The sequence below is a fragment of the Calonectris borealis genome, chromosome 10, assembly GCF_964195595.1.
Source record: "Calonectris borealis chromosome 10, bCalBor7.hap1.2, whole genome shotgun sequence".
NCBI classification, from domain to species: domain Eukaryota; kingdom Metazoa; phylum Chordata; class Aves; order Procellariiformes; family Procellariidae; genus Calonectris; species Calonectris borealis.
In genome coordinates, this window is record NC_134321.1 from 15,250,022 (window position 1) to 15,277,179 (window position 27,158).

Below are 27,158 nucleotides of genomic sequence, written 5' to 3' on the forward strand. Positions count from 1 at the left end.
TTTCAATTTAGAATATATTTTGTCCTTTCCTAAATATTTATTTTATTTTCATGAAACAGAGAAGTGCTTTTAGTACTTTTATTCTAGTTACTATCATTAACTCTTTGATAGACCTTCTTGATTTTAAGTAGGAACATAGCGGAATTTGACTTATATTTCTTTTTCTGTTTTGGAATCCCTAGCTGATTAAGAACTGTAGTGGTCTCGCCAAGAGAGGTTTCTTCACTCTATGCAAAAGAATGACTGAAAATTTTCTTCCAGATATGAATCTTTCTGCATTTCAGTAAGCACTTTTCACCCTGAGATTTTTTTTTTTTAAATCCGGTTCCATGTAAGGTTATACATTACATTACTAATGCTCTGAGGCTGACTTAGTGTAACCTGTGTGACATACCTGAGTGGTTTTTAGATATTTCCCCAGAATAAATATTAGGCTGCGAGCCATGCACAGCAGTAGCTTTAATTAACATGTCTGCAGTTTTTGTGATTGTTCCCTGCAGTTTGGGAACTAGTTCTGTAATTCTGCATCACAGCTACCCTCTGTGGGTATTATTATAATAATAATAATGCCTTCCTGGTGAATTGAGAATGAGTTGGTAGCAGCAGTGTTTTCAAAGAAGGAAGCATCAGCCTTCCAATCATTCCTTTCCTTTTTTCATGCAACTAAAACGTGTTAATCTTTACAACGTAAGAACTGACACACTGGATCAGATAAGAGATACATCTACTTGATTTTTTTGTCCTGGTCAGCAGAAAAAAACTTGAAATAGAATAATACAAGAATTAGGGCATAAAAAAATAAGAATAGGCAGAGTGTTTTTTCCTCAGTATACTGTCTCAGCTGGTGGCTTTAGGAACCTTTGAGCTGGAAATAGCATATATATTGTCATGTTTAGAAGCCATTGAACTTATAATCAATAAAGTATTTAAAACTTTTTGGCACTCATTTTGGGGCTGAGAATTACGCCACATCCTTGAGCTCTGCAACTTAAAATGTCATATTAAGAGTTTTTCCTTTTATGTGGTTTTTAAGTCTGTTGCCTAGTAATGTCCTTAGGTGCCCATAGCTCTTCAGCTATGAGTAATAGTGAACGATAGTTCCCAGTTCACCTTCTCGATAGCATTTTCAGTCTCTCGCTTCTTTTTCAATAGTACATTTTCCAAGCTGAAAAGTCCTGCCTGAAAGTCTGCCTTTTCTCACTGCGGATAGTTTTGTTTGTCTTTCTTAACTGGGAGAGTAGGTTCTTTTCAAAGTATTTTTGGCAGGTCTGGAATGTTTCATCTAGCAATTCTTTTGTGCATTTTATGCTAGAAAATAAGATAAACAGGTTTTACATATATTTTAAATTAAAATATCATAGAGAACCAGGGCTGGAAGGGATGTGAAGGTATCTTCTAGTGCATCCATAGTACTAAGTGAGTATCAATTATACCACTGTTATTTCTGAGATAAGTTTGTCTGGCTTGTTCTTACTGACCTTTGTAATACCTTTGTTCATGATTCATTGTCCACAGGTACTAAAAGATTTCTCTAATATCTTAACTTAGTCTCTTTTTCTGTAATTTCAGGCAGTTATTTCTTGTCTTATCCACATTGGACGTAGTGAACTGATTTTTTTTCCCTCCTCCTTTGTGATGACCTGTATCTGAAAATGCATATCATGTTCCTTAGTTTCTCTTCTTGAAGTTGATAGACCCTAATTCTTTCAATCTTACCACAGAGGTTATGTTTTCTAGTTTTCTTATTGTCCTTGTTGCTTTTCTTTGTAGTCTCCCCAGTTTGTTCACATCTTTGAGTGGATAAAATTGGATCCAGTTCTCCTGCTGAGTTCTTGCCAGTGCCAAAGAAAACAGAAGGATTACTACTATATATACATCTTTCCATAGTGTGTTTTTTGCAACAACATGACTCTGTTGACTTGTCACCTTAGTGTCTTGATCTTTTTCTTTAGTAGAAAAAGACAACTTCTTAATCAGTTATTTCTCTTCCTGGATTTGTGGAGTTGATTAATTCTGCTGAAGTGTATGAGCATGCTTTTCTCCCTATTACATATAATAATTTTTTTTCCAGTTCAGTTCTTAGGTTTGGCAAGATGTCTTAAAGCTACATTTTTGTTTTTCATACTAGTGCCATCTGCAAATTTGTAGGTTATTAATAAAATAATTTAATATCATATGGCCCTGCAAAATGCCATTTTTTAAACATCCTTCTAGTTTAACAGTGAATTGTTGGTGGTTCACTACAGTTTCCCAACTAGTTTGTCATCCATGTTATGTTACTTTTGTTTGGATCATATTTTTCTTTAGCTTGCTTATGTGAATATCTTGAGATTTGATACCAAATATGACTGCTACTCGTGTCCTTCAACAAAGCCAATTACTCTGTCATATGAAAAAATTTGATTTGTTTGACATAACTTCTTGGGAAGTCCATATTGATTCTTCTAGGTGTTTACAAAAAGTCTGAAGCAGATTACTTGTTCCAGTAAGTCTCAGAATGAAAACTGACTGATCTATAAATTATTCAGTCTTCCTTTTTTCTGTTAAGATCAAAATTATATTTGTCATTCCCTAGTTTTTTGGTATCACAACTGTTCCCCAAGAGTTCTCAAAACTACCTTTATTTTCAACAGCACTGAGATTTTATCAGCATTTTTATTCCTAGGACAAAATTCACTATATCTAGCTAATATTAAAACATCCTAGTATTCTGTTACCTGTTGTTTTTTTCCCCCCACTAACAGTGAGATGTTTTCTTTCCCCCTGTTAGTGCTAATTGTACTAGCTATTTCATCAGTGCTAGGTAAAGAGTGATGTAAAAGAGCATCAGCCTTGGCATAATCATTTAATAAATTTACAGATGTGTTAAAGAGACTAGGCTTAATAGACTTAAGCCTCACTCTCTCAGTATAGCTTTAGTCATTTTGTTTGCATGTGAGTTTATTTGTGACATTATTTTAAAAGTTTGTAAATGAAAGGGATAATGCTGTCTCACCTAGTACAAAATGCTTGGACATTAAAATCAATAGGATAGGAGAGAATGCATTTTGTAATCATGATAGTTAAAGATCCCAGCGGGATTTGATATCTACCAGCATCCAGTAACCTCAGCACAGTCAGGTGGTAAAGGATGAGGGAAATATAGTTGTAGCCTCAGGCAGATACTCGGCTCACGCAGCTGTTTCATGCATTCTGGCAACATGACTCAGTTAAAATCAAATAACATTCCTTATGCCAATATTTCTTACCTGCATATGAAACCAGTTGTCTTTCATTTTGCAAAAACATGATAATTCAAAGAGCATTAAAAAATGTACTGTTTCTCACACAGAATTTATATCTTGCAGCTGCACACTAATCCAAGTGAAATGGAGTAGAGTTTCACTTTATCAGCCAATCATAACTTTAAACTGTTTTTACAATTCATCGTACAGTTTTTAAAGCCAGATTTAAGTCTGTATATGAAAAATAGTCTACTTGATGTATGAAACCATAGATTAGTCAATCTGTATTTAAAGAAATACTTCAGTAACAACAGAAAAATGACTTTAGAGAATTTACGGACTAAACTCTGAATGATACACATGGAATGCAAGTGTTATGCCATCAGTACAGTTAGGACTATGTGTGAAAGGAGTAGCTGAAATATATAGTTAAATTGCTCAAATAATCCCTGATCCTGGTACTCTTTTACAGCTGTCATATTTAGTTTATTAGTCTGTCCCATATCCTAGCTGCTTGTTAGCCTTTTTATTTCTGAGAGCAAATATACACCAGATGGAAGACAGAGTGGATCTCTTGTGTCTGGGTAAGGCTGAACCTGTTCATTATTTCCTTAGATGGGATCATGGAAGAAGATGAACAAACAATTAAATTCCTACTTGTGAGTAGATGTGCCATGTAAAGATGCTGGGAGATTATCTTTGTCCTCCCAAGACGCTGCTGAGAATTCAATTGCATCTCTCTATCGCGAAAGTCACAACTTGGTTCTTATGCCCTGTTTAATCCCCTCTTAGGGATTATTAGAATTAAAGGAATATTAAGTCCTTATATTAGGAGAAAGGGAGGAAAATCATCATAATGCACATACTCAGCACTTCTTGTCACATGCCAATGCTCAGGTGGTGGTTAATACTCAGTCTATGGCATAGATCTGGGACTGAATTGCATATCCAAAGTAATGTTGCATGCTTCATCGTCTCTATCTGAAAGTGTCAGGAGAATCATAAGATATTGATTTGGCCTTTTTGCCTAACTCAGATGAGAAATTTTTCTTGGGTCAAGATTGTGTTTTAACAGGAAGAAAAGTATTAGAAAAATTTCTGTTGCAAATAAAATTTTATCTTTCACACCCATATTATTTTTAACATTCTTTGTTTTTCTTCAGCAATCTTTTTATTCTATACAGGCTCAGATAAACTTGTTTTAATATGTGAAAAGGGTTTTATGTATTCTTAGAGGGTTTTGGTACTTCGGGAATTAGTCATGTGGTTGTACAATAAGTTACAGAAGTGACTGCATAAGTGACTGTCGTGATCTCCATTTACACAACACGTTTAAATATACTCAAACTTAGGTACATCCTCACATACTATTTTGCTAACAAACACTAAGTATGACTTAGAAAAGACAGCTCCTAGGAATAAAAAACTATTCAAGTTTTACGCCTACTCAGTCCTTTAAAATTCTGTTTACTATGCCAGATACATTTTTTTAATTGATGCCAGTTATGATACTTGTCTATTTTTGCTGTCATCAAGCTGTTAAACATATTACTATTCAGCATTTTTGTATGAATATCACCTTTCCTATTTCAACTCTGTTTTTTAGAAGTAACTTCCTGCTATAACAATATTTTCTGGAAAAAAGTCAAGAATACTTTAATACTTAAACAGGTTTTACAAGTTAACAATTCTGCTATAATTAGTCTTCAGGCTACCTCTGGCTCCATGGATTTAAAGCTATCAGAGTTTACTGTTTTGTGAAAAATATGTTTTACTTTGTTTGGACATGCTTGTCATAAGTTTCTCAGTATATCATTATCCTATAAAACCTCCCACTGGCAGCGTCTGGAAGAAAAAAATATAGTGTAAACTATAGAAGACCTAATGGCAGCTTCCTGCCAACGTTCATTCTTGAGTCAACAACGTTTGTTTTTGTTTTTGCTTTTGTGAAAATATGTCACAATCTAGTCTTTCATAGAAGTTTGCTATTTATTTATCAGCCTAGTAGAGCATATATCCACATCTTCTACTTTCCCCTATTTTTTCTCCTTTTCATTCCATGATATCTGTGTTTCTGGTCATACCACCAGTAAGTGTTTGCACACATAAATTATACACCTAAAAACACTCATCACTGGAAAATTTACTGCTTCTAATATCTTTCTCATGAACAGTTGTGTTTATTTCTGAGTTGACTTCTCTGGTAAAGACAGCAATGCTCTTAGTTTTGCTTCAGTTCTTTGTTTTTTCAAGACTCTCGTTTTAGGTATTACAGTGTGTATGGGACCATGTGGGCTTTTAACCATAAGCCTGTGCTGGGAATATTAAAATGGTTTTAGTTTATAAATGCAACTCTGAGTAAAAATAATAGTGGATTGCTATCTGTATTAACTATACTGCTTCTACCCTGCTGAAGCTAAGGGCATTATGTGGGAGCAGAATATATCCTCCTGACAGAGGATATAATTGGCTTTTCTTTTTTCTCTTTGAAACCCTATTTCGAGAAGGCGGGGGGGCAGAGAGAAAGGTTGCTGTCCTTTAAGATAAGGAGCTTGAATCTTCTTTCCTATGTCCAGGAAACTTATGTTATTTGGTTTGGGAAATCTTTTATCTTCTGGGCCTCTTTTTGGCAGCTTAACTACTAACTCTACTTAACTAAAGTAAACTAGAGACATACTACAGATACTGTCTTGGAAAAGTAGATGCTGCTCTTTTCTCTTTTTTTAAAAACTTCTTTAAATATTCTTTGCCAGTATTTTGGGGTTTTGAATACGAAATACTTGGTGCTTTTGTAGTATTACAACAGCATAGTAAGTTAATATTTTTGTTATTTTTATTATCATATGTTACTGTGCATTTATAGCAATGAGGGTTACTCTTTTGTAATGGTTAATTTTCCCTCCTCTTGAGGTGGAATGTTGTATAACGTTACATGAAGTACCATGAGATACATCTCAGATTAAACTATATTCATAATGCAATAGAGTAGGATACCAGTTATTCAAATGACACTAAATTTGTCTGGGTGATTCAGAGTTTGTATCATGAGGAGTCACTGTCAGACAGGAAGACAAGTACAGCAAAGAAGTTTGGATAACCAGGATCATGCTGTGAGTATTTAGGTTTTTTGTTGACCAAATCCATTATATGTAGAAAGGCTATATTTCTTTTTTGTTCGTTTATAGAAAGTCTCTTTAATATTACACTATCATCACATGAATTTACTGAACAGATGTGGTATTATAAGCCATTACTTTTGATCTTGTCATGAACAGTAGATTTGAGATAAGTGGCACCAGCCAAAAAAGACCCCAGAATGAAAAAGCCAACTTACAAGAAGAGAATTGTTGAGCTCTAATTTTGAATAATAATTTTATTTACTCATTGTAAACAGTGTTTCTTAAAAGGAAAAAAAAGTAAACCCTTAAGTTTTATGTGCCCAACTCTCTTCCTAGATAAGAAAATATTCAAAGCACATCTTATATGTACTTGCTTACCACTGTTGTCTAATTTTTGTGTCTTTTGTCTTTGTTAGCCCAAGGAAAATGGACAGATATGATGATTTTGTATACCAGTGATTTAATTTAATTTCATTTCTTAGAAATACTGTTCTTCTCAGTATCCTTATACCAATCAAGATCAAGAAAAATCCAACTTTCAATAAAAAATGCCTGCAATTGTCTAAGCTGTGTTGCCTAAATGAATGAGAATTATTGAAATCTCCTCTCCTCTGTGGAGATTTTGCTTTGTAGAGGTGTTTCCTGTGGAATTCATCTTAGAGAGGGGAAGGAATTTAGACGTTATTTATGTGCATATGTGTGTGCTCACTGAAGTGATTTCGAAGGTCTTATGTATGCACCACGAAACTGGAGAAATTAGATATTTGGGAATGGAAATTGGTGGTCTTCCAGGCAATATTGGATCTAAAAGTGCTAAATCCTTTAATAAATAAACCTTGATTCAGACTGGAATGTCTTGGCTTGATCTTAAAGGTGATATTATGAGGGACTTCTAGCTGTTGACTAGCCTCAAAGATAATTATCTGCACATTCCAATCTTGCTCTGCCATCAGCAGTGCCTGAGGTCTAAATGGAGCAAATGTTATTTCCACTAGAAGTATATTATATTTAGACTATCCTCATTCCCAATCATTTCAAAAAATATTTGCATCTGACTGGAAATACGAAGAATAAAATAATTAAATAGCTATATAACCTGCTTCTTAGAGTCCTGTGTGCTTAACACAGGAATCATAATTTCAGCCATGGTAGACAGTTTTCTAACTATGACATTTTATGTTGTTAGCACACAGTTATATTGTTGGTGTTACTCTTTTTGTTAGGCTGTGGATGAAAGAATAAGTTTTTCTTTGCTGAACATTTTGGAGTGAGAACTCTTAAAACACATCAATACAATGTTGAGGATTTTGCTCATAATATAGATCAGATGCTCAACAAATTTCATTTACTGTATCATGTACTGGAGCTAATTTGAAAGACTGAATAGCCCATCTGAAATAGTATATACGTAATTTAAGTATTAGAGAGTCATGTTTCTGTATCAAGCACCTTGAAACAGTTGGAAATGCTCTTCTGCCTTAAAAAACTGCCTACTTAATTCATAGTACATAACTGCTTCCTTAATAAATGATAAATCTAAGAATTTTTTGTTTGTTTGTTTCATAAGTTTTACCTGCACAAGTAAAATAGAAATTTGATTCTTTAAAGGACTTAACTGCTGGATATAGCAGAGACTTCCATAATAAAGTTTGTCTGTGGGACAAAAGCCTATACAAAGTTGAGAAAGAAAGAAAGCATTAATATATAACATGCTGTGTAAATATGTATGTTTGTAAATGCACTTTAATATAGTTTTAATGTATCCTCACTTGTGGGATTGTGTGCTTCTTGGATAGGGACTCTAGATATTAAAAAATAATTTAAATGTACCACTTAATATGGACATAGTCATCTCTGTCCTTTGAAACCAAACCTGTCTTTCGACGAGATGGACTCAAGAATAATAAAAGATATGTCCTGATGAGAACTAATATGCAGACTATGAACAGTGGCAAGGGTGTTAGTTTACATGAAAGGTCAAGCAGATCCAAAATACAGTTCTCATGAAGGCCAGTTTAAGCCTCCCAGCTCTAAGTTTTGTAAGTCCTGTCACTTAGCTTGTCATCTTAATGCCCATGTATTTTGCCTGGAGTAAATAATATCAGCTTGTAGATCTGCATGTTTTCTGTTTATACTGTCCTGCATTTTGCCTCATATGGGAAGAGGCTTGAGAGACTAAGAAGGAAAACAAACTTTTAGCTGAGGAATAAAAGGCACCTTATGTTAGTTAAAGATTCTGTTACTACTTTTCCTTTTTTCATCTGGTGAGAAATATTATTGTTCTCATCAAACTTTGCCTAAAAAAGTATTTATAGCTGTATAAAACTTAGGCTTTTATATGAGCGTCCATTACTTTGGTATCTAAATAATGTTCATATAAGAACAGTTACAATAGCAAAATCTTTAGTAAATTCCATAGAGCAATTATTATGGTTGCCCAGTTCAGACCAAGGCTTTATAGTACAGTTTGTGTTAGTTTTCTTATTATAAACTTATTATTACTTTATCTATACAAAACTTTGTTCATACTACCTGTAAATAGAATTCTTGCATCTAATGAGGCTGCCTTTCATAGGATTGCTATTGTACTGTACTGTGAAGTGCAATTTAGGAAGCATGAAAGCTCTATCTAAATGTTGACAGCTGCTGTTCTTCAGTATTTATTCTAGCAGATGGCAAAAACTGCTTGTAATCACTAAATGAGAAAAGCTGCCTTATCCCAGTTGTTGAGCATATAACCCACAGAAAGGCTGAGCAATAACTACTTGGAAATAGTTGGGGAATCAATTAACTTCTGTAGGGAAGATCTGTTAGAATATTTCAACTGTCACATCTTTGGGCTGAGAAGATAAAAAGGCAAAGACATTTAGTTAAGTGACTACTGAGCAGAATTTGGAACTGAAGCACTCCAAGAATAATATGGAGAAATGTTCCAATATGAGCTAGATCAGCAGGTTGGGAAGATGAAGTGGAAGAGGGAGAGTTGGTTCAGCAAATTCTGGGAGCTTGGTGAAGAGGCAGCTCTATTTATTATGATATTTATTCCATCAGGAGCCAAAAAGGACTAAAATGGACATAGAAAATTGAATTGCAGAGCATCGTAGTGGGGGGAGTACTCATGGACAGTTAGGAGAGGGAAGAAGCAACTGAATTCGTAGAACAGAGAGCTAAGCACCATTTTCTATTGCCTTTTTCTGTTATTTTCTTGTACCTGGTAGATGTTGGGATAATATAAGTACTCTGGAATAGCATAGTGGTAAGGTGAATAGGGGTGTAAGTATGACCATCTTCTCCTCCTCCCCTTTTTCAGTCTAGCGAAACAAAATCTATCACACAATAGAATGTATTGCCAAATGCATATTTGGCTGGTATATCATTAACTGCATGAGGGGAGACAAACAAAAAGTCTAGGTGCTGGGACTTTGAGTTACAGTATTTGCATTTTTATACTTGGGCCAAACTCTTACAAACTGATGTGACAGAATTGAAATCTTTGTTTTCGTTGTAGGTGATGCAATAGTTTAAGTGACAGCTCTTTTTCTTCATCTGGGCATCCTCACTAAACCTTGTTTTGGTTCACTGGTAGTCAGACAATGTGGTTTTGTTGCTTGGAAAAGAGCAAGTTCTGTAATTCAGCATCTTTGTTTTTCCCAGTAATGTTTTTATTCATTGTTAACTGCTGCTGTATTTCACAAAGAGATGGAGGTGATTTTTTCAGGAGCTAACTTGGAGTAAAACCATTGTTATAAAGGCTCTTTACTTCCTCTTCCTTCCTTCAGATAGTGATTGAGGAAAATTTTGCAGTTTCAGGAGGACAGTATTTCTTGGGCTATCTTCCTGCCCTTGTCAGTGTTCTCTCCCCAACCTGATTTTCTTCTCCCATTTCTGTAATCATAGCGAGCCATTCCTACCGAGTTTCTTTTCTGCATACTGTGTGTGTATAATTCTGCACATCCTGTTACTTTGCAACTTTGCTCTGCAGCATTGCGTACTGTCTGTGCAATTACGTGTAAGGATCTGTTTAGTTGCTGCATAGTTTCCTCCTGAGCTAGTGTGCCTGCAGCATTGTGGAGGCATCTGTGGGCTCTGTTACTGCCTTCTCGGCTTCTGCTAAGTGCCGGCAGCCCTGCTCTCAGAGGCAACAGGCTGTGCAACCACCCTCACATCTGGCTCCCTTTTTGCACAAGTAGTATTTCCTGAGCCTGTTGTTGAGTTCAGTTCAGCATCCTGCTCCTCCAGCACTGCTTCTTCCTCCCACAGGGAATTTCTCTCTAGTATGTTGATTGAGGGGAAGCACTGTGATCTGTGACTGATTATCCAGTAAGCTTATTACTGCGTAGTAGGTGTGGGGATAGTTTCGTGAACAGGGAGCTACTATTTGAGCAAGATTTCTATTTAGCGCTCTGAAAATTTGACATGCTGATTGTAAACTGCCTTCATGGAGGAATTCCTGCTGACAAATTCTGGGTTGGTATTTTTGCCCCATCATATGATCATTCCTAGCTTATCATGTGTTAATAATGGAGTCCAGTTGTCAGACATTTTGTTGTCCCCCACAGGCCTCCCCTGACTGTCCTATGGGCTATCCTATCCTGGACAGGCTCATAAGCACTTCAGTTCTGTTCCTATTGACTGGTCTCTTCCTGAAGTGACCCTCCAAAGCAGTTTTTAATTATTATTTTTGTAAGAAAGATTTCCTTCTAAGGAACCTTTTTCCCCAGAAAAGTACCCGAAATGACACAAAATGTATAACCTTTATTTTTAGGGCTTCAGTGCAGCTTATTTGATCTATGACAGAGCCCATATTGGTAAACTTGTGTTGCTTATGTTTGCACCATATCTGAAACAATTAACTCAGTCAACTGTTTGTAGTCCTGCTCCATGTGTTCTCCTGTACTTCACCCATGGCTCTGTGTAAATTTGAGTAAGGATGTAACTACCAATTGCTATACCAAGTATCAAAATTTTTCTTGATAACAGTGATCTGCAAATGGGTGTGCCGGAGCCAGAATTTGGCTCTTTAATGTACAGACATATAATAACTTTTCTTAGGGTTATTTATGTAGTTGATATTGCATTATGTACAATAGGAATTAATTTTAGTTTTTAAGCACGTAGCATGTCCATGCCACTGTGACTTTTGTAGGTGTGCGAAGCCAATAAAATATTGCATAAATAATTTTATATTAAAAATGCCATAGAATTAAGTAAACAGGGAAAGATTATCTGCATTAAGAAAAGAGTGCAGATACAGCTTCCTTGGGCATTCAGTACTCACATGAACACTATGTTAAAAGTCACAGTACTAAAGATGGTATCAAATTTCTTTGGTGCAGAAGCTATACCTTGTTACCAGTTGCATGAATCTTTTTATTTATCTTGCTGCATATTAATATTATTTTGTTTGTGTCAAAACTAGATAGGAAACCGTATTTTCTGAGATTTCTCACATAAAACTATCCAAGTATTTTCATACAATAACGTTTTCACTTTAATAAATCTTACTTGCTATTTCACAATACGTAAGCACATTGTAGTGTGTGAAGAAACTCTTACGTACATAAACTACCTGTTTGCAGTAAGACTTTACACATACCATGTGAATCTCTGCTGCCTTTGGAAATATTCTAAAGGAGAAGCATTTCTAACTTTAATAACATATTGGGATTATGGATTAAAAGCAGTGGGGAAGTAGCTTTGTGCAGTGTAACCTAACAAGTGTGCTAAGAATCAACTTTTTGCAAGAAAACTCCCAATTTGCCCTCTCTCCCCGAAGTTGACCTGGTGGATGAAATAGTAGATGTGTGTATGATTCTAGGCATGCCTTCTCCAAAGATCAACATTTGTACACACTTTAGTCACCTTTTATACGCAGTGCTATTGACATTAACCAGAGAGGCCAGTCTGACAGCGCTGTACTTTAACACCAGCTAAAGAGTTGCTCTGCTCTACTTGCATGGTTTATCTAAAAAGACTCAACACTGAAATCACACAGCGTAATTGTTTTCAGTCTGTAAGAGTTCTCTTCCAGATACAATATCCTGTAGGACAGCTGAGTGTCCTACTGAAATCAACATATGTTCAATAGCTAATTCAATTACACATTTTTGTATAGTTCTGAAAACATCAGGTTGAGCTCTGTAATTTATCAATATATTATATTTAAATCTGCTTTCATTTGCACAACTATAAAACACCTTTAATGCTACTCTTGTAATTAGGTTTGCACAGTATCAAACAAGTGTAAGTTAAAGCAGAAATGAGCCCACCAGCTGTTCAAAACAATCACAGACTTGCTCAAACGAAGCTCAATAGGAAAGGAGAAAAAAATAATAAGATATGACAACAAAATAATTCATTTTTAAACTAAATGAAAAAAATTAAAACGATGCTACTTTTTTTGTATGAAGCGGAATTGCACAATTGCGCAGGTGCTTGGTCTTGTTTCCATGACAGTGCGTGTCTGGATGACTTCTAGAGTTCAATGAGGCTAACAGTGAGTTAGGCCTTGTCAGTGTGAAGTTTACCTTGGACAAAGAACATTTGTTGACTGATTCTTGCAACACTTTGAATACTGTATCTTTATTGACATGGTCCGAGGTGGTTTTTTTCCTAATTTATATAGCATTGCAAAATCAGAATGTGATATTAATTACTCCATCATATAACTATATTTTGCTGCTAATGAAAGACCTTTTATTTGGGGTAAAACATCCCAGTTCTATCTGCGAGGAGTATTCTGCCGTTTTGCCCATCCTTTTCAGTTTTGCAAGAGGTCACATTCACGTTTTGACACTGGGTTGTCATACAGTGTTTTCTAGTTGAAACTAATTGAGAATACTATAACTGGAGGCCAGTTGTGTTTCACAAGATGAAGTGTTTAAATATATGACAGTATTCCTGGGACAGCAGTGGGAGCATCATTTTTGTTTGCTTTTGAGAATAGGGTTTTTTTCATCTTTTTAGAAACATGACCCTAGAGCACAAAGGTTAACATTATTTATACAGTCATTTTCGTTGGATTTAACTGAAACTATATAGGTATATAAAAAAACTCCGTTTTTGTTGTTGCTTTTGGTTGTTGTTTTGGTTTGGCTTTTTAAACTTATTATTATTCTATTTAACTGATTATTACCAATATTTTCCAAAATTATTTAATTATGTTTTTCAATTATAGTGAAATCACTATATTAATTGGAAGACCAGATAATGAATCCAAGAATTATATTATTGTGGTCCTATATTTTATTGAATTACTGAGGTTTAGAGTAAAAGATGATCGAAGTTCTAACTGCCAGTATCAAGAAAGTTAATAATTTTAATACTGTCTTGCAAAATCTTCAATAAAGACCGCTACTTTATTAATCCTTCCTCTTAGGATATATATTTATTTTAATCTATGGGAATCTGCTAAATTCTAGAATGTTTTTATCTACAGATGGACATATGTCTCTTATCATAACACCATGCTAATATAAATTAACATGACCGGTAGCTACCATGGAACAGCCAGCAAGGAAATACTAAGGAAACTAAAGTACCTTCTCTCCCTGATTGTGGTCCCTACAAGTCTAAATGGGAAATATGTACTATAGCTATACTGTCTCTCTTCTTTATTTGAATAAAACTAAATCTCATGTATTATTAACATAGCACTTAGCAAAAGAATTAAAATATTTTAAATCCTACTTTCTGTAATAAAGTAATCTCAATAAGCTTTTCTGCAGCATGGCATCCCATTTGATAATTGTGCTGTTGTGTTCCTATGGAGATGGCAAGCCATTTCATGAGGATTGCTATTTCAGTGCTTCTGGTAATTTGTTATACTACCGCTGCATTGCTGGTTAATATCATTGGGCCCTACTTGCCTAGTCTATTATGATTTAAAAAAAAAAAACAAAACCCAAATCGAAAAGGAACCATTATCCTGGATTTTATAAACGTTCTACTTAACTTTCTGTCAAATCCTTCACTTACGATGTTTATTTTAAAGCTTATAGACATTCTAGAGTATGGTTACTTTTTTCTTCTCTGTCAATATCCAAAATTGTGAGAGACAACATGTGTCTAATTTCTTCATTTGGAAAGGTTGAGGAACATCAGCCTCCGTAACGATACTGGTTTTGTTAGACCTGTTTCCTGGGTTTAAAAGCTGTGATGGAAGAAGTCAGAGGTGAGAAATTTGGCTAGGGATGACAAATGGGATGGGAAGAGAGTGGAGGGAAGGGTGACAAAGTTTATTTCCATGTCTTGCAAAGCTCAGTATGACACTTTGCTACGTCTGTTTGCTTTTCTGAAAAACACTTTTGTAATGAAACTGTTTAGGCCGTTGTACACTGGAGAAATTCCCATTAGAAACAGAAAGAAACAGGGTATTTACAAACCATATTGCAGGACAGTGTTGGCAATTTTAAGAGCAGTAGGTCCACATGACTGGTATTGGACCTCCTATAGGTGTGCAATTGAATTAGTCATGAGATAGAGTGGTTCTCTGCGTGGCCAGCAGCCGCTGGCACAGGATCCTGGGATGCCTGGCACTCATCCTTCACTATGCAAAGCAGAGGCAATCCATTAGTGTAAAAAGCTGAAGTCTCCAGCCTGTGAGTCAGAAGAGCTGGTAAGTGGATATTTGTGTGTACAAATCCAGTTTTTATCTGTTTTCCCTCATCTCTGTGAATGTGTTATCTATGTTCTTTTAGTCCAGTGACAGAATAAACTTGTAGGAAAGCCACAAAGAGAAACTTTAAGGAATATAGTCTTTCCTTTTTTTGCAATCTCATGCTTAATCATGGGGAAAAAACCCAAATACAGTTTTTATTAAATTAATCTTCACAGAACTGGAGATAACTGAAATTTATATAGTGTGTAACTTGGCAAAAAAAAGAGAAAAAAAAAAAAACAAAACATTTCCTTAGCAAGTGAGAAAAAAAGAAAGCACCTTTGAAAACAACTGGATGGATTTTTACACTGACTGACTTCTTATTATAAAAATGCAGCTGACATAAACCTGTACTGGATGAATGTAATAGTTTGTTAAACCTTTTTTTTTTATTATTATCTATAATGGTTGTATTAAAGAAAAGTGAAGAATCTATAAGTAAATAGCGGGATTTACTTATTTTATTTTACTATGTAAAATTCATAAATGATCTGTGTGTACTAACACAAGATTAGGTTTTAAATTAAAGTACGTATGGAGTTTCTGTATAGCTACTGATGCTTGAAAAAGTCAGTTAGGGAAATCCAAAACTCTTGTATTTATCACTAATATCATTGCTAAAATGAAGTGCCAACCCTTTAAAGATAGTAATACCAATAATACTAACCTTGATTGCTGGAAAGTTGCCAGCTCTTCGTCATCCTGCAGAAATATATTATACTTGAACTGAGAAAACATGTAATTGTCCCTCCCCCTCCTTATTCCCACAAACTGGAACGGTATTATGTTAGCATGAGTTGTGCTGAGCCGAATCCAATCTGGAATTAAGAATGCTCCAGGGCATTTTTAATAAACTGTCATTCATTTGAACTCTAACCTTCTTTAATTTCCAGAATCTGGTAACGCAGATGTATACTTCAGCCGCATTCATTTCTTTTTCTTTCCTTATCTTGGTGTGAAACACTGCTGATAGGACTTGAAAATGTGAAGCTGTGGAAGAAGTAGAAAGTGTTCATTTAAAATAGACTCAAAACTAAGAAGGAATTATAATAGTTTAGCTTGCTGGCTTTCTGCCATTCTGAAATGTAAACTTAATTCTAGTACTGATTTTAATAAAATCCTTGAAGTGCTGAGGTCAGTTAGGCTTTCTGAAAGTATGAAAAAAAAAAAGGCTTTTATTAGAAAATGCAAAGGATAAAATGAGGCCGTTGTCTTGCAGAGGGGAAGAAAACCCAGTTATTAATGTGTTCAGGGCATAGAGTACTTACTAGCAAAGAACTTTGTATTCGATGAGGTTCTCACAGTGAACTCTTTCAAAACATGAATTCTTGCTAATTCTTTAGCTGGTATCTAAAATGGCAAGGTTTGTGATTGGAAGTAGTTAGGCTAAGAGATATAGTGGGGAAAAAATGAGCAGGCTTTCAGGCAGTAACTGTCTTGGCAGGCCGGGCAGGAGCCGCCCCTCAGCAGGCTCCGGGGAGCTGGAGCTGTTAGCCTCAGCCTTCCCGAGAGGTGTCGCTGCAAGGCAGAGCTGCCGCAGGAGGGGCCGCGCCGGCACCAGCGGCCCGGGGAAAGCACCGGCGTTGCTCGCACGGTGACGGCGCCTGCCCTAGCTTCAGCACGTGAAGGCCTTTAAAATGCTGCTTGGATTTCAGAATGTGTTACTGATCAACATCAATTAGTCTGAGAGACTTTTCTGTATTTCTGTGTAAATAAAGGTCTTAAGGATGCATATGTGATGATTAAGATAGAATAGATGCTTCAGATTGGGAGGAAGATGGCTGGATGGTAACCAATACGGTCATGAATACAAACTTTATCTTGACTCTTGGTACAATGATAAGTATGTAAATGTGTTACTTGGTCATTATTGAATTGATACTTGAATAGGGGACTCAATTCAATATCTGGAGAGTGGAAAAACTAAAAAGAAACTGGAAGGCAGGACCATACCAGTGCTTTGGAGAGGAAAGGACTCCTGGATGCACATTATTCTCTAGATGAAGTGCCCCTAAATGCAGCAAAAGAAGCATTTGCCATAGGTCAGAAAGCTAAAATTTTGCACTAGTAGTACTGGATTTGTTTCCACTTCTTACAGTAGGACTAAGAGGTAGTAAATCAACATTAACCCCTAATTTTTCTTCTGCTATCATTTTAATTCTGGTATCAAAGAAGAGAACATGTGCTTACATTAAGAATTTGGTTTATGTTTTACAATGCTTTTTTCCCCTTAGACTTTTATATCTAGATAATATTGCCTTCAGTGTTTAAAGTTAATTTTCCATTGTAATATATCTGCCACAGCTATATAATAAACATGCTAAGATGACCTTCAGCATTCACACATTTACATTTGATGGTAGTTGATTAAAAAAAAAAAAAAATCAGTTTCTTCTGCACATGCCTGCCAGTTAAATTCTGCTGTAGGTGTTGGTGAGACAGTTAACTAGGAAAACATACAACTCTGAACTTGGGTCATATTCAAAAAATGAAGGAAGAACTAGCTAGCAAATATTGTGTTGAAAGTGTAAATGAAGGTATAACTTTCAAGTCTACATGTGTTAACGATTTGTGGTTTGAAAAAGTTTTCATATTTAAATTTTTAAAGGTTTTTTCCCTCTCTTTTAAACTTTGATCTCTTTTGTCTGGTAATTATTAATATACATTAACAAATCCACAGCTTTGTTTTCCACAAGTCTTTAATTCCCTTAAATGTTTTAAAATGTAACTGATGTGATATATCAGAACTTAGGTGAGCATTCAGTCAGTCAACAGGTTGGATACTAAATTCAGCTGAACCTGTACGAGAAGGAGGGCAATGATACTGAAGATACAGAAGTGCTACTGTTCTGCCTTTTCATGTTCTCATCTGCCAAACAAATCTGCAAGTGTGGAGTGACTTGGTGTTTGAAGATACTGTCTCGAAGCAGGAGTCTGTGTGAATGAATGACTTTGCAGTCTTGAATCCTTACTACTGTTTCCATTAATATCTGTTGCCTGGAATTAACTAACAGGCTGGAGGCTCAGCAGAAACTATATGCAGTTTTTAAAAAACACAAGGACGAGCCTAAGAAATAACCTAGGAAAACAGGGAGAAATATCATATTATGTTTTAGTAGTTGAGGCTTGCCCTTGTTGGAGACAGCATGGGTTTGTGTTCTTGTAGTAAAACAGAAAATAAAGTATCTGATGTTATATTAGAAATTGAGTATATTTTAAAAGAAATATGATCTTTTTTTTTTTTTTTAAATTTTTTTCCCCTGGGATTTAAGTGCAAATCCAGCTTTTTTTTGTTTTCCCCCTCAAGTATATTTTCTCTTTGATGCTTCTACTGTGAAAGTTCACTAGATAGTAATTTTACAAAGATATCTAAAGCCTTTCTTCATGGTTTGCTTTAGTGGAATCTTGCACCTGCACAGACTCTACTGCACAATTTGCACTCCTTGCAAATTTATATCAGTACTACACTGGTTTTACTTTCTGAGTGGAAGGTTGAACATCAGTAGTTTCAATGCTATTGGTAATTCTGATTCTGCATTCATGAAATATAACTTCTTACGCATTGAAGGGTATCAGATGTGTTCTAGTATTCCATTGATCTTCGTAGGGCCGGAAGAAGGATCCGGGAAACTACAGGCCGGTCAGCCTGACCTCGGTGACGGGGAAGATTATGGAGCAGTTCGTTTTGAGGGCACTCACAAGCCATGTGCGGGACACCAGGGGATCAGGCCCAGCCAGCACGGGTTCATGGAAGGCAGGTCCTGCTTGACCAACCTGATCTTCCATGACCAGGTGACCCACCTTGTGGATGAGGGAAAGGCCGTGGGTGTGGTTTACCTGGACTTCAGTAAAGCCTTTGACACTGTCTCCCACAGCATTCTCCTAGAGAGGCTGGCGGCTCATGGCCTAGACAGGTGCACTCTTCGCTGGGTAAAAAACTGGCTGGACGGCCGAGCCCAGAGAGTTGTGGTGAACGGAGTGAAATCCAGTTGGCGGCTGGTCACGAGCGGTGTTCCCCAGGGCTCAGTTTTGGGACCGGTCCTGTTCAATATCTTTATCAACGATCTGGATGAGGGGATCGAGTGCTCCCTCAGTAAGGCGGCAGACGACACCAAGTTGGGCGGCAGTGTTGATCTGCTGGAGGGTAGGAAGGCTCTGCAGAGGGACCTGGACAGGCTGGATCGATGGGCTGAGGCCAACTGTATGAGGTTCAACAAGGCCAAGTGCCAGGTCCTGCACTTTAGCCACAACAACCCCATGCAATGCTACAGGCTTGGGGAAGAGTGGCTGGAAAGCTGCCCGGAGGAAAAGGACCTGGGGGTGCTGGTTAACAGGCAGCTGAACATGAGCCAGCAGTGTGCCCAGGTGGCCAAGAAGGCCAACGGCATCCTGGCCTGTATCAGAAATAGTGTGGCCAGCAGGAGCAGGGAGGTGATCGTGTCCCTGTACTCGGCACTGGTGAGGCTGCACCTCGAATACTGTGTTCGGTTTTGGGCCCCTCACGACAAGAAGGACATTGAGGTGCTGGAGCATGTCCAGAGGAGGGCAACGAAGCTGGTGAAGGGTCTGGAGCACAAGTCTGATGGGGAGCGGCTGAGGGAACTGGGGTTGTTTAGTCTGGAGAAGAGGAGGCTGAGGGGAGACCTCATTGCGCTCTACAACTACCTGAAAGGAGGTTGGGGCGAGGTGATGTTGGTCTCTTCTCCCAAGTAACAAGCGATAGGACGAGAGGAAATGGCCTCAGGTTGCGCCAAGGGAGGCTTAGACTGGACATTAGGAGGAATTTCTTTACTGAAAGAGTGGTCAAGCCTTGGAACAGGCTGCCCAGGGCAGTGATTGAATCACCATCTCTGGAAGTATTTAAAAGATGTGTAGATGTGGCGCTTAGGGACATGGTGTAGTGGGCATGGTGGTGTTGAGTTGGGCTCGATGATCTTAGAAGTCTTTTCCAATCTTAATGACTCTATGATTCTATGATTATTAGAGTGTTTATAAAGATGCAGATGCAGCTGGTGTAGAAGGGGTAAGTAATCAGTGTATCATTTTCAAACAGGGTACGAGTCCTCATTATTATTTGATGAAGACTGTACTATTAATTTTGCTTTATTGAACCTGTTATATAGGAGGCAATGTGTGTTCAAACTGAAACAAAAATATGTGGCTTATAAACACTGATTGCATGCTAGTAGGATTTAGATAACAACAACAAACAACAATTAAGCATGAACTTGGGAGAAAACATCTTATTTTCTCTTATAGACACATTGATTATATGACCACAGTAGAATATTGTCAGACTTTTCAATACACCAGCAAAAATGAACACTTTTCAATGACTAGCATAACATGAACAACCAGAATATATCCTCTCTCCCATTTCATTTTATTTAGATGTTCTTCCTGAAGTGTTGGCTAATTTATAAAATGTTAATATTTGGATAAAGGAGGTGAGAAAGAAAATATGGGCAATAGGACATTCATTATTTAAATTATTATATATCATAAAAACAAATCAAATCTGTTGTTTACTCGCAGCTCTTAATGTAAACTGTATCTTTTGAATAGGGGGAAATCATACTGGTGTCCTGGTAACCAGAGACTATTCATGACCCTCTGGTTCTGTGAATATGATGATTCATGCCACAAGTAAATTTTCTGCTGCCAGACAGGCGTCATATATAGTCTCCATTCTTTAGCATGTTCTTTAAATAATGTGATAGACCATGTCATACACTTTTTTTACGTCTGAATTTTGTCTTCTGAAAAGATGAAGGTTTTCTGAATTCCTGCAATAAGCAATTTATCCTACATCGAGTTGATATTTACCAACGCTAAAGAGAGTGGGATCACCCTAACTTTCCTATATTTCATACTTCAGAGGTTCTCATAGTTGTCATGAGGAAAATAACTTGATTGTTATTAGAGCAGTAACAGACATTTAAAGATCAGAATCATAGAATAATTCGGGTTAGAAAGAACTACTAGAGGCAATCAGTCAACACCCCTGCTCAAAGCAGGGATAACTTTGAAGTTAGGTCAGATTGTCCAGGCTTCATTCAGTCAAGATCTGAAAATACCCAAGGATTGGAGAGTCTACAGCTTCCCTGGACAACCTGTTCCACACAGAAGGGTGTGCATGTTTTGATGAAAAATACATGGATTGTTGTGACCAGTTTTATGTTAAAATATATACCTATATCTGTATCTAAAACTTCTGAAATTACTATTATGATGAGTTACTACCACCCTGAATTCAAATAATATAAAAGGCGCAGAAAATATTTATAAATTGCGTCTGTATGTGGCAGTGGCCCAGGTTAAATAGGTTTCTGGCAATCTGTTAGTTCTGTTTTGTTGCTTATTACTCAATGGATTCATGGAAACATTAAGATTTTTTTGGTATTTAAAGACTACTTTTGTTAGTTTTTAAAATAGTTAAGATAGGAATGGATTTGAACAGCCATTTACTTAAAATAATTCTTTGTGTGTGGCGTTTTTTCTTCTGGATTTATATCGCTTGAAGATTCACTTATTGTAAAGAATATGGAGCTTAAAAAGTTCTCTCTCTTAGGTAGAAGAGCTGATGAATGCACTGGAAAAGACTAGACAAGAATTAGATTCTACCAAAGCCCGTCTTGCCTCAACACAGCAGTCTTTGGCTGAAAAAGAAGCACATCTGGCTAACCTGAGAATAGAGCGAAGAAAACAGCTTGAAGAAATTCTAGAAATGAAGTAAGTACATTGATTTCTCTAATTTATAGAGAAATTAAAATTACTACTTTGTTGCCATAAGAGAAGGAGATTTTTTTCTGTAGGTGTTTTTTCTATGTATATATTTAAGTCTGAATCTAAGGACTTCTAATAGTTGTAAGACTGTTAAATTCCTTTTAAAATATGGAAATGCAAAAGTCTTCATTTTAGAAGTAGTCAACAATTGACATGAGCAGAATTTTTTGAAAGCTGTCCTTCGTTACATGCAAATAAAATATCAGCACAGTATAACTTCCATAAGAAATTGAGGATCTAAAGCCCCATCTTTCAGTGGGAATTCTATGTTGGAGTTTCTGTTAGTGTCAAATTCAAGGACAGGGATTTATTAACTTTTTATGGGTGGTGCAAAGTTTATTGCATTGAATTGGTTAAAAAACACCTGCGAACCCAAACCAACAAAAACCTATTTGCATACACATTATCGCTATGTATAAATGTACAGAACTGGAAAAGGAAGATAGACCTGTAATTTAAATCTAACTTCCTACCCGCAATAAAGGTAAATATCTGTAATTATGGGATGTTAAAGCTCTGACATGATCTTTAAAATTGGCAAATTGAACCTGTTTTGACTTGGCTAGGCTGCTAAGTGTGTAGTTAACATTCAACAAAGAAAATTCACAGCTGTAATTTCAAAACTGTTTTATTGAGGAAGGCAAAAAACCCCCAAAACACTTAAGCCATATATAACTTCAGCAAAGTTGTTGTAGATATCCTTACATTTTAAAGGAAGGTAAATAATCAGAACAAATGATTTTAATAATGTTGTAAATAAGACAAAGTGGAAATGGAAACATATGCTTACTAGAGTTTTACAAAAGTAGGTTTTAAGAATGGCTGCCATGTAATATAGGTGCAGAAATACTGTAATGTAAGCATGAATGTTTCCAGTGAAATCAAAAGAACTTCTGCTTTTGACTTTAATAAGGTCTATATCTATACAGAAAAGTGGGAACACATATGAATTAGAGTAGTATGTGATATTATATTCTATAACAGATAAGTTTTTTTAGTTTTCTGATTCTCTTTTATATGTACATATTAATTCATCTATGATAACTCAGATGCTCAGTGCCAGTATATTTCATGCAGTCATCTATTTTCTGTATAGTGCTTTGGTCTGTGTCTTTGAGTGCATGCTTGTTTTTTGTCCTAATGGTAAGATTTTTTTTTTTTTAATCATAATTTTCAATTATTGAGCAACATAGGCAAAAACAAAAAGCAGTATCTTTAATTCTGTTATTGTGACTTTTTTGGTTGGGTACACAGAACCTCACAGAACTGTGTAAAGCATGTATCTTCAGTCTGGGAAGTGAAGTTGGCAAAAAATTGTAAAGTTTGACTTCTCTTTTGATAAAAGCTGTTCTATTTTATGAATAAAGGACTGAGAGGATGGTACTAGTAGTGAAAGACTCAGTATCAAAGGTCCAAGTTAGGAATAGTTTGGAATTTAAGATGAGGTATAAACATATAGTGTGTTTTTACAGTATCAATTTTAAAAGTAAAATAGTAAAATTAGAAGAAAATTTTAAATTAGCATCTAAAAAATTAAATTAATAAAAAATTCTAGTTAAATGTGCGGTTTTTTTTTTTCTTTGAGTAGTCGTTAGTATGGTTTCTTTTGTAAAAGACTTCTTATTTTTCTTTTTTGCCTTTGATTTGTTAATTGCTACTTTGTTAGCTGTCTAAGTATGTAGACTTTTTCTGCCATTACCTTTTTTCTGTCTTCAAGAGAAGCAATTGTTCATATACAGTTTTCATTTTTAATCCTGAAGTGACCTCAAATTTGTTTGAAATTCTAAGTTAATAACAAACCCCTTCTAACCTGTAATAATAAAATACAATTAATTACAATGCATACTTCTTCCTACTTAGGCCACAGAGGGTTACCTAATCCTCTACTAGCTTTCCCAGCTACCTAGCCCTGCATCGTTACTTCTAAGAGTCTGATGCTCTACCTCATATACAAATCACTCCGCCTGAAATCTGTGATTCAGCTAATAACATAGAATTAGAACTCACTTTCATTAAAAAAAAATTCTATTACTATTTTTAATTCTATCCTAACTTTAGTTTCTGTGAAATATGTTACAAAGCTGAGTTCATATTAGAGATGGAATCAGACAGAACTTCTATTGCTTGTGGTGAGATGACAAGAAATGAATATGGTTGTCAGACGTCAGGATGGTTTTGCTGGCCTAGGACATAGGAAATAGAGTTAATGAACGAAACAAAATATATAAAATCACAGCACAATATTACTAAACAGAGAGAACGAATAGAATAATGACAGAAATTCACACGATCATATTTACTTGTTTTCTTTTTACTGCCTCCTTAACAACATTAGTACTGAATCAAAGAAGCAAAAATGAACATACTTATTCATTTTTTTTGAGCTCTGTGTATGGGAAGGGCTACATGGCTGCTATTAAATGTAAATTAAATGTAAAACAATTTCAGATTCTTTATTTATTTTATTAAGATATAGTAAACATAAATTGATACACATGTATTAGTAAATGTCTTTTAGAAAGAATTCAGGTATTTCATTACAGTAGTTTGATTTTTGAAATTGCTCACTGAAATAAGTGTATGACAAACAAACTTTATAAAACTGCTGCATTACAATAGAGTATACTAAATATGGCATTACTTTTTTTTTATGAATAACGTATTCTCAAAAACAGATTGTAGAAGCCAGCTAAGATCCAGACATCCACTTGACAGAATAATGATAATTTTGTGTTGTAGTAATACACTAAAATAGTGTGTCTTGTCTCTGATATTTTAAGATCATTTATTAATTGGCAGCATTGACCGTAAGTTCTATTTATCATTTTTTTAATTTAATATTGAGTGATTACAGTTTTTGGCTGCTAGTTTCCAGTTAAGTAGGCATGAACTGTGTTTTTAAAAACATTCATGATGATTTCCTATGCTTATATTATGTTCAAGTTCCAAACATAACTCTGCATTCTAGACCCATGTGGCTGACGTTGCCAAGATCCATCTTAATTTACTGGCTACAATCAGTTGTCAGTTTTAGATGACTTCTTCAGTTGTCATTACATGCAGTTATTTAAGTAAGTTTAGAATAAAAATGGATAGCAGCTTAATCTTGTTCATTATCTGGTTGGTCTTTTTGAACTGGAAACTAGGTAAGTACCCATTAAATGAAAGGTAGTTGGATGGAAGGAGATAAACATCAAGTTATTCTTAACTTGATGACAACATGTGAAAAAACAATATTTATTTTAAAGAATTCCAAAGTGTTAAGTTTGGAGAAGGATTTGCATTTGCATGTTGCTTTCTAAATACGTGAATTTTTTTTTCCCAAATGTCTATTAAAAATATTACTATATTAGTTCTGGAGGAAATATTTTAGCAGTGCACACATAACTCATACTGACATTAATGGAAGTTATGCATACATGTTAACAGTAAAATGCAGCATGTGTTCAAATCCATCATTTTGCCTAATTGTCTTAATGCTTTGTGCTCTTTCTATCTCTGAGCATAAAAAAAAATCAATGCATTTATTATTTTTTAATAAGTGATAGTTTAAAAAAAAATTCAGTATTGCATAGTGTGACAAAAGGCATGTAAATGTTTTTTAAAAATATATTTATCATCCATAGAAATGTTTCAATTCGCCTGAACTTAAAAATTGGTAGTTAGAAATATATATCAAGACTACTTGTTCCAGACATTGTTTTTGCTTTCTGAGAGTCTGCAAGAAGGAGCACAGTCTACTGAGAACTTCACAAGGCTTGCCTAGAAAAGCTTATTCATTTTGTAATCTGAAGAGCTTGAGGGTAGGAGAAGTTTCTGTGCTGTGATGTGGTGGGTTTTTTTTTCAGATGTTTCAGAAATGCCATATTTGTGGAGCATGCTTTCATGACCACAAAGGTGTCCACAATGCTTTCATACAGATGTCCTTTCCTATATGGTGGGTTCCTTCCAAAACTCATAAACCTGCTTTTAACAAAATTAGATAGCTGTATAGATAGATAAATGAGTATTTATTTAATATTAAAATTGCTTTATATATGTATGTGAAATAAATGCCTGTGCTTATGGAAAGCGGATTTTACTCTATGGGATAGATCATCTTTTTAGAAATGGTCAAAATTATTTTCCCTTTGAAAGATATAAAGTTTGACCTCGAGAGCCAATAGTCATAAAAGAAATCCTAATGGCATGTGAGGGAAAAGATATAAAAATTATTATCACCTTTTTTGTTAGTTTAACTTTTAAATTATATGCATGTAATCTCAAGCTGCAACCACTGAAGTTAAAAACAAAACAAAAAAACTCCAACCCCTACAAAATCCCCAAAACTTTGTTACCAAAACTTGGGGTTTTCTTGGTTAAAAGCCCGTAAATTAACTTCCTATGGTGTTTACTCTACTTAGAAATATGTTTAAATACACGATTAAAAAAAAATAGCAAATTATTTCCTTGTGGTTTTGCATTAATTTGATGATCTTTCAGTGACTTAGTTACATGTGACAAACACTGCACTTTAGTATGAGTGACCATGGGATTAATCCCCAACAAGACTGAACTTCACGTTTTGACTTGAAGATCTATGAATTCTTAATTTTTGACATCCAACTGTTAATTACTGAGTGTTTCCTTTAGCAGTCAAGTCAGTATACTCAGTGCTCTGAAGCTTTCAGAGTATCCTGAAAGAAATTCTTGCCAAGAGTTTGAAAGGTAATTTCCTTGACTTTGATAGAGTTCATGCCATCACCTGTGGGTATTGCTAAATCAGTTTTGTTGGAAGTGACTTTGCCCTGAAATTCACTACAAATTTCCAGAAGAATATATATTTTCCCTTATGTGGAATAAATCAGATTACTTCAGTAACGAAGCATTAAAGTTCTCCTAATAAAATAACCAGCTACTAGTCCTTTCATTCAATAACAAAAATAGAACATTGCTGTGCTGTCCAAAAAAAATTTATTTTTAAATTAGATTTTGCAGTAAATTTTCTTACAGTGACAGTATAAAATTAAACATCCCTTCCTATGTTTAAGAATGTCCGCCACCATTTTTTTCACTGAAAATAATAAATGAATATTGCTTATCTCTGTTTTTCAGTATGTTTACTTTATTCATTTAACAGCACCTGTGTATAGTCAAGGATGAAATATTTGTGGGAAGAAGGGGATAAAATGTTTTTTCCCCCAAGCATTCAGTCCCACCAGCTGCCACTCTTTGCAGAAGTGCTGACCACATAGTGCACTTTTACATGCTGGGTTAGTGGTTCAGCTGCTCTGCCAAACAAGGAGAGGGCACTTGTATTTGCCACTAGATGCCAGTCTTGGGTGCAAGACCATGGTCTGGATCTGCTTGGTTCAACAAACAGTATGAGCA

At 35.6% G+C, this 27,158-nt stretch overlaps 1 protein-coding gene across 1 annotated transcript in view; it reads left to right on the top strand.

Moving 5' to 3' along the window:
• ERC2 (ELKS/RAB6-interacting/CAST family member 2) overlaps positions 1–27,158 on the top strand; it is a 526,287-nt gene that overhangs the window by 272,668 nt on the left and 226,461 nt on the right. Inside the window, exon 16 of the mRNA XM_075159071.1 lies at positions 21,574–21,734. Coding sequence (XP_075015172.1) covers positions 21,574–21,734 — 161 coding nt within the window. The remainder of the gene's footprint in view (positions 1–21,573; positions 21,735–27,158) is intronic.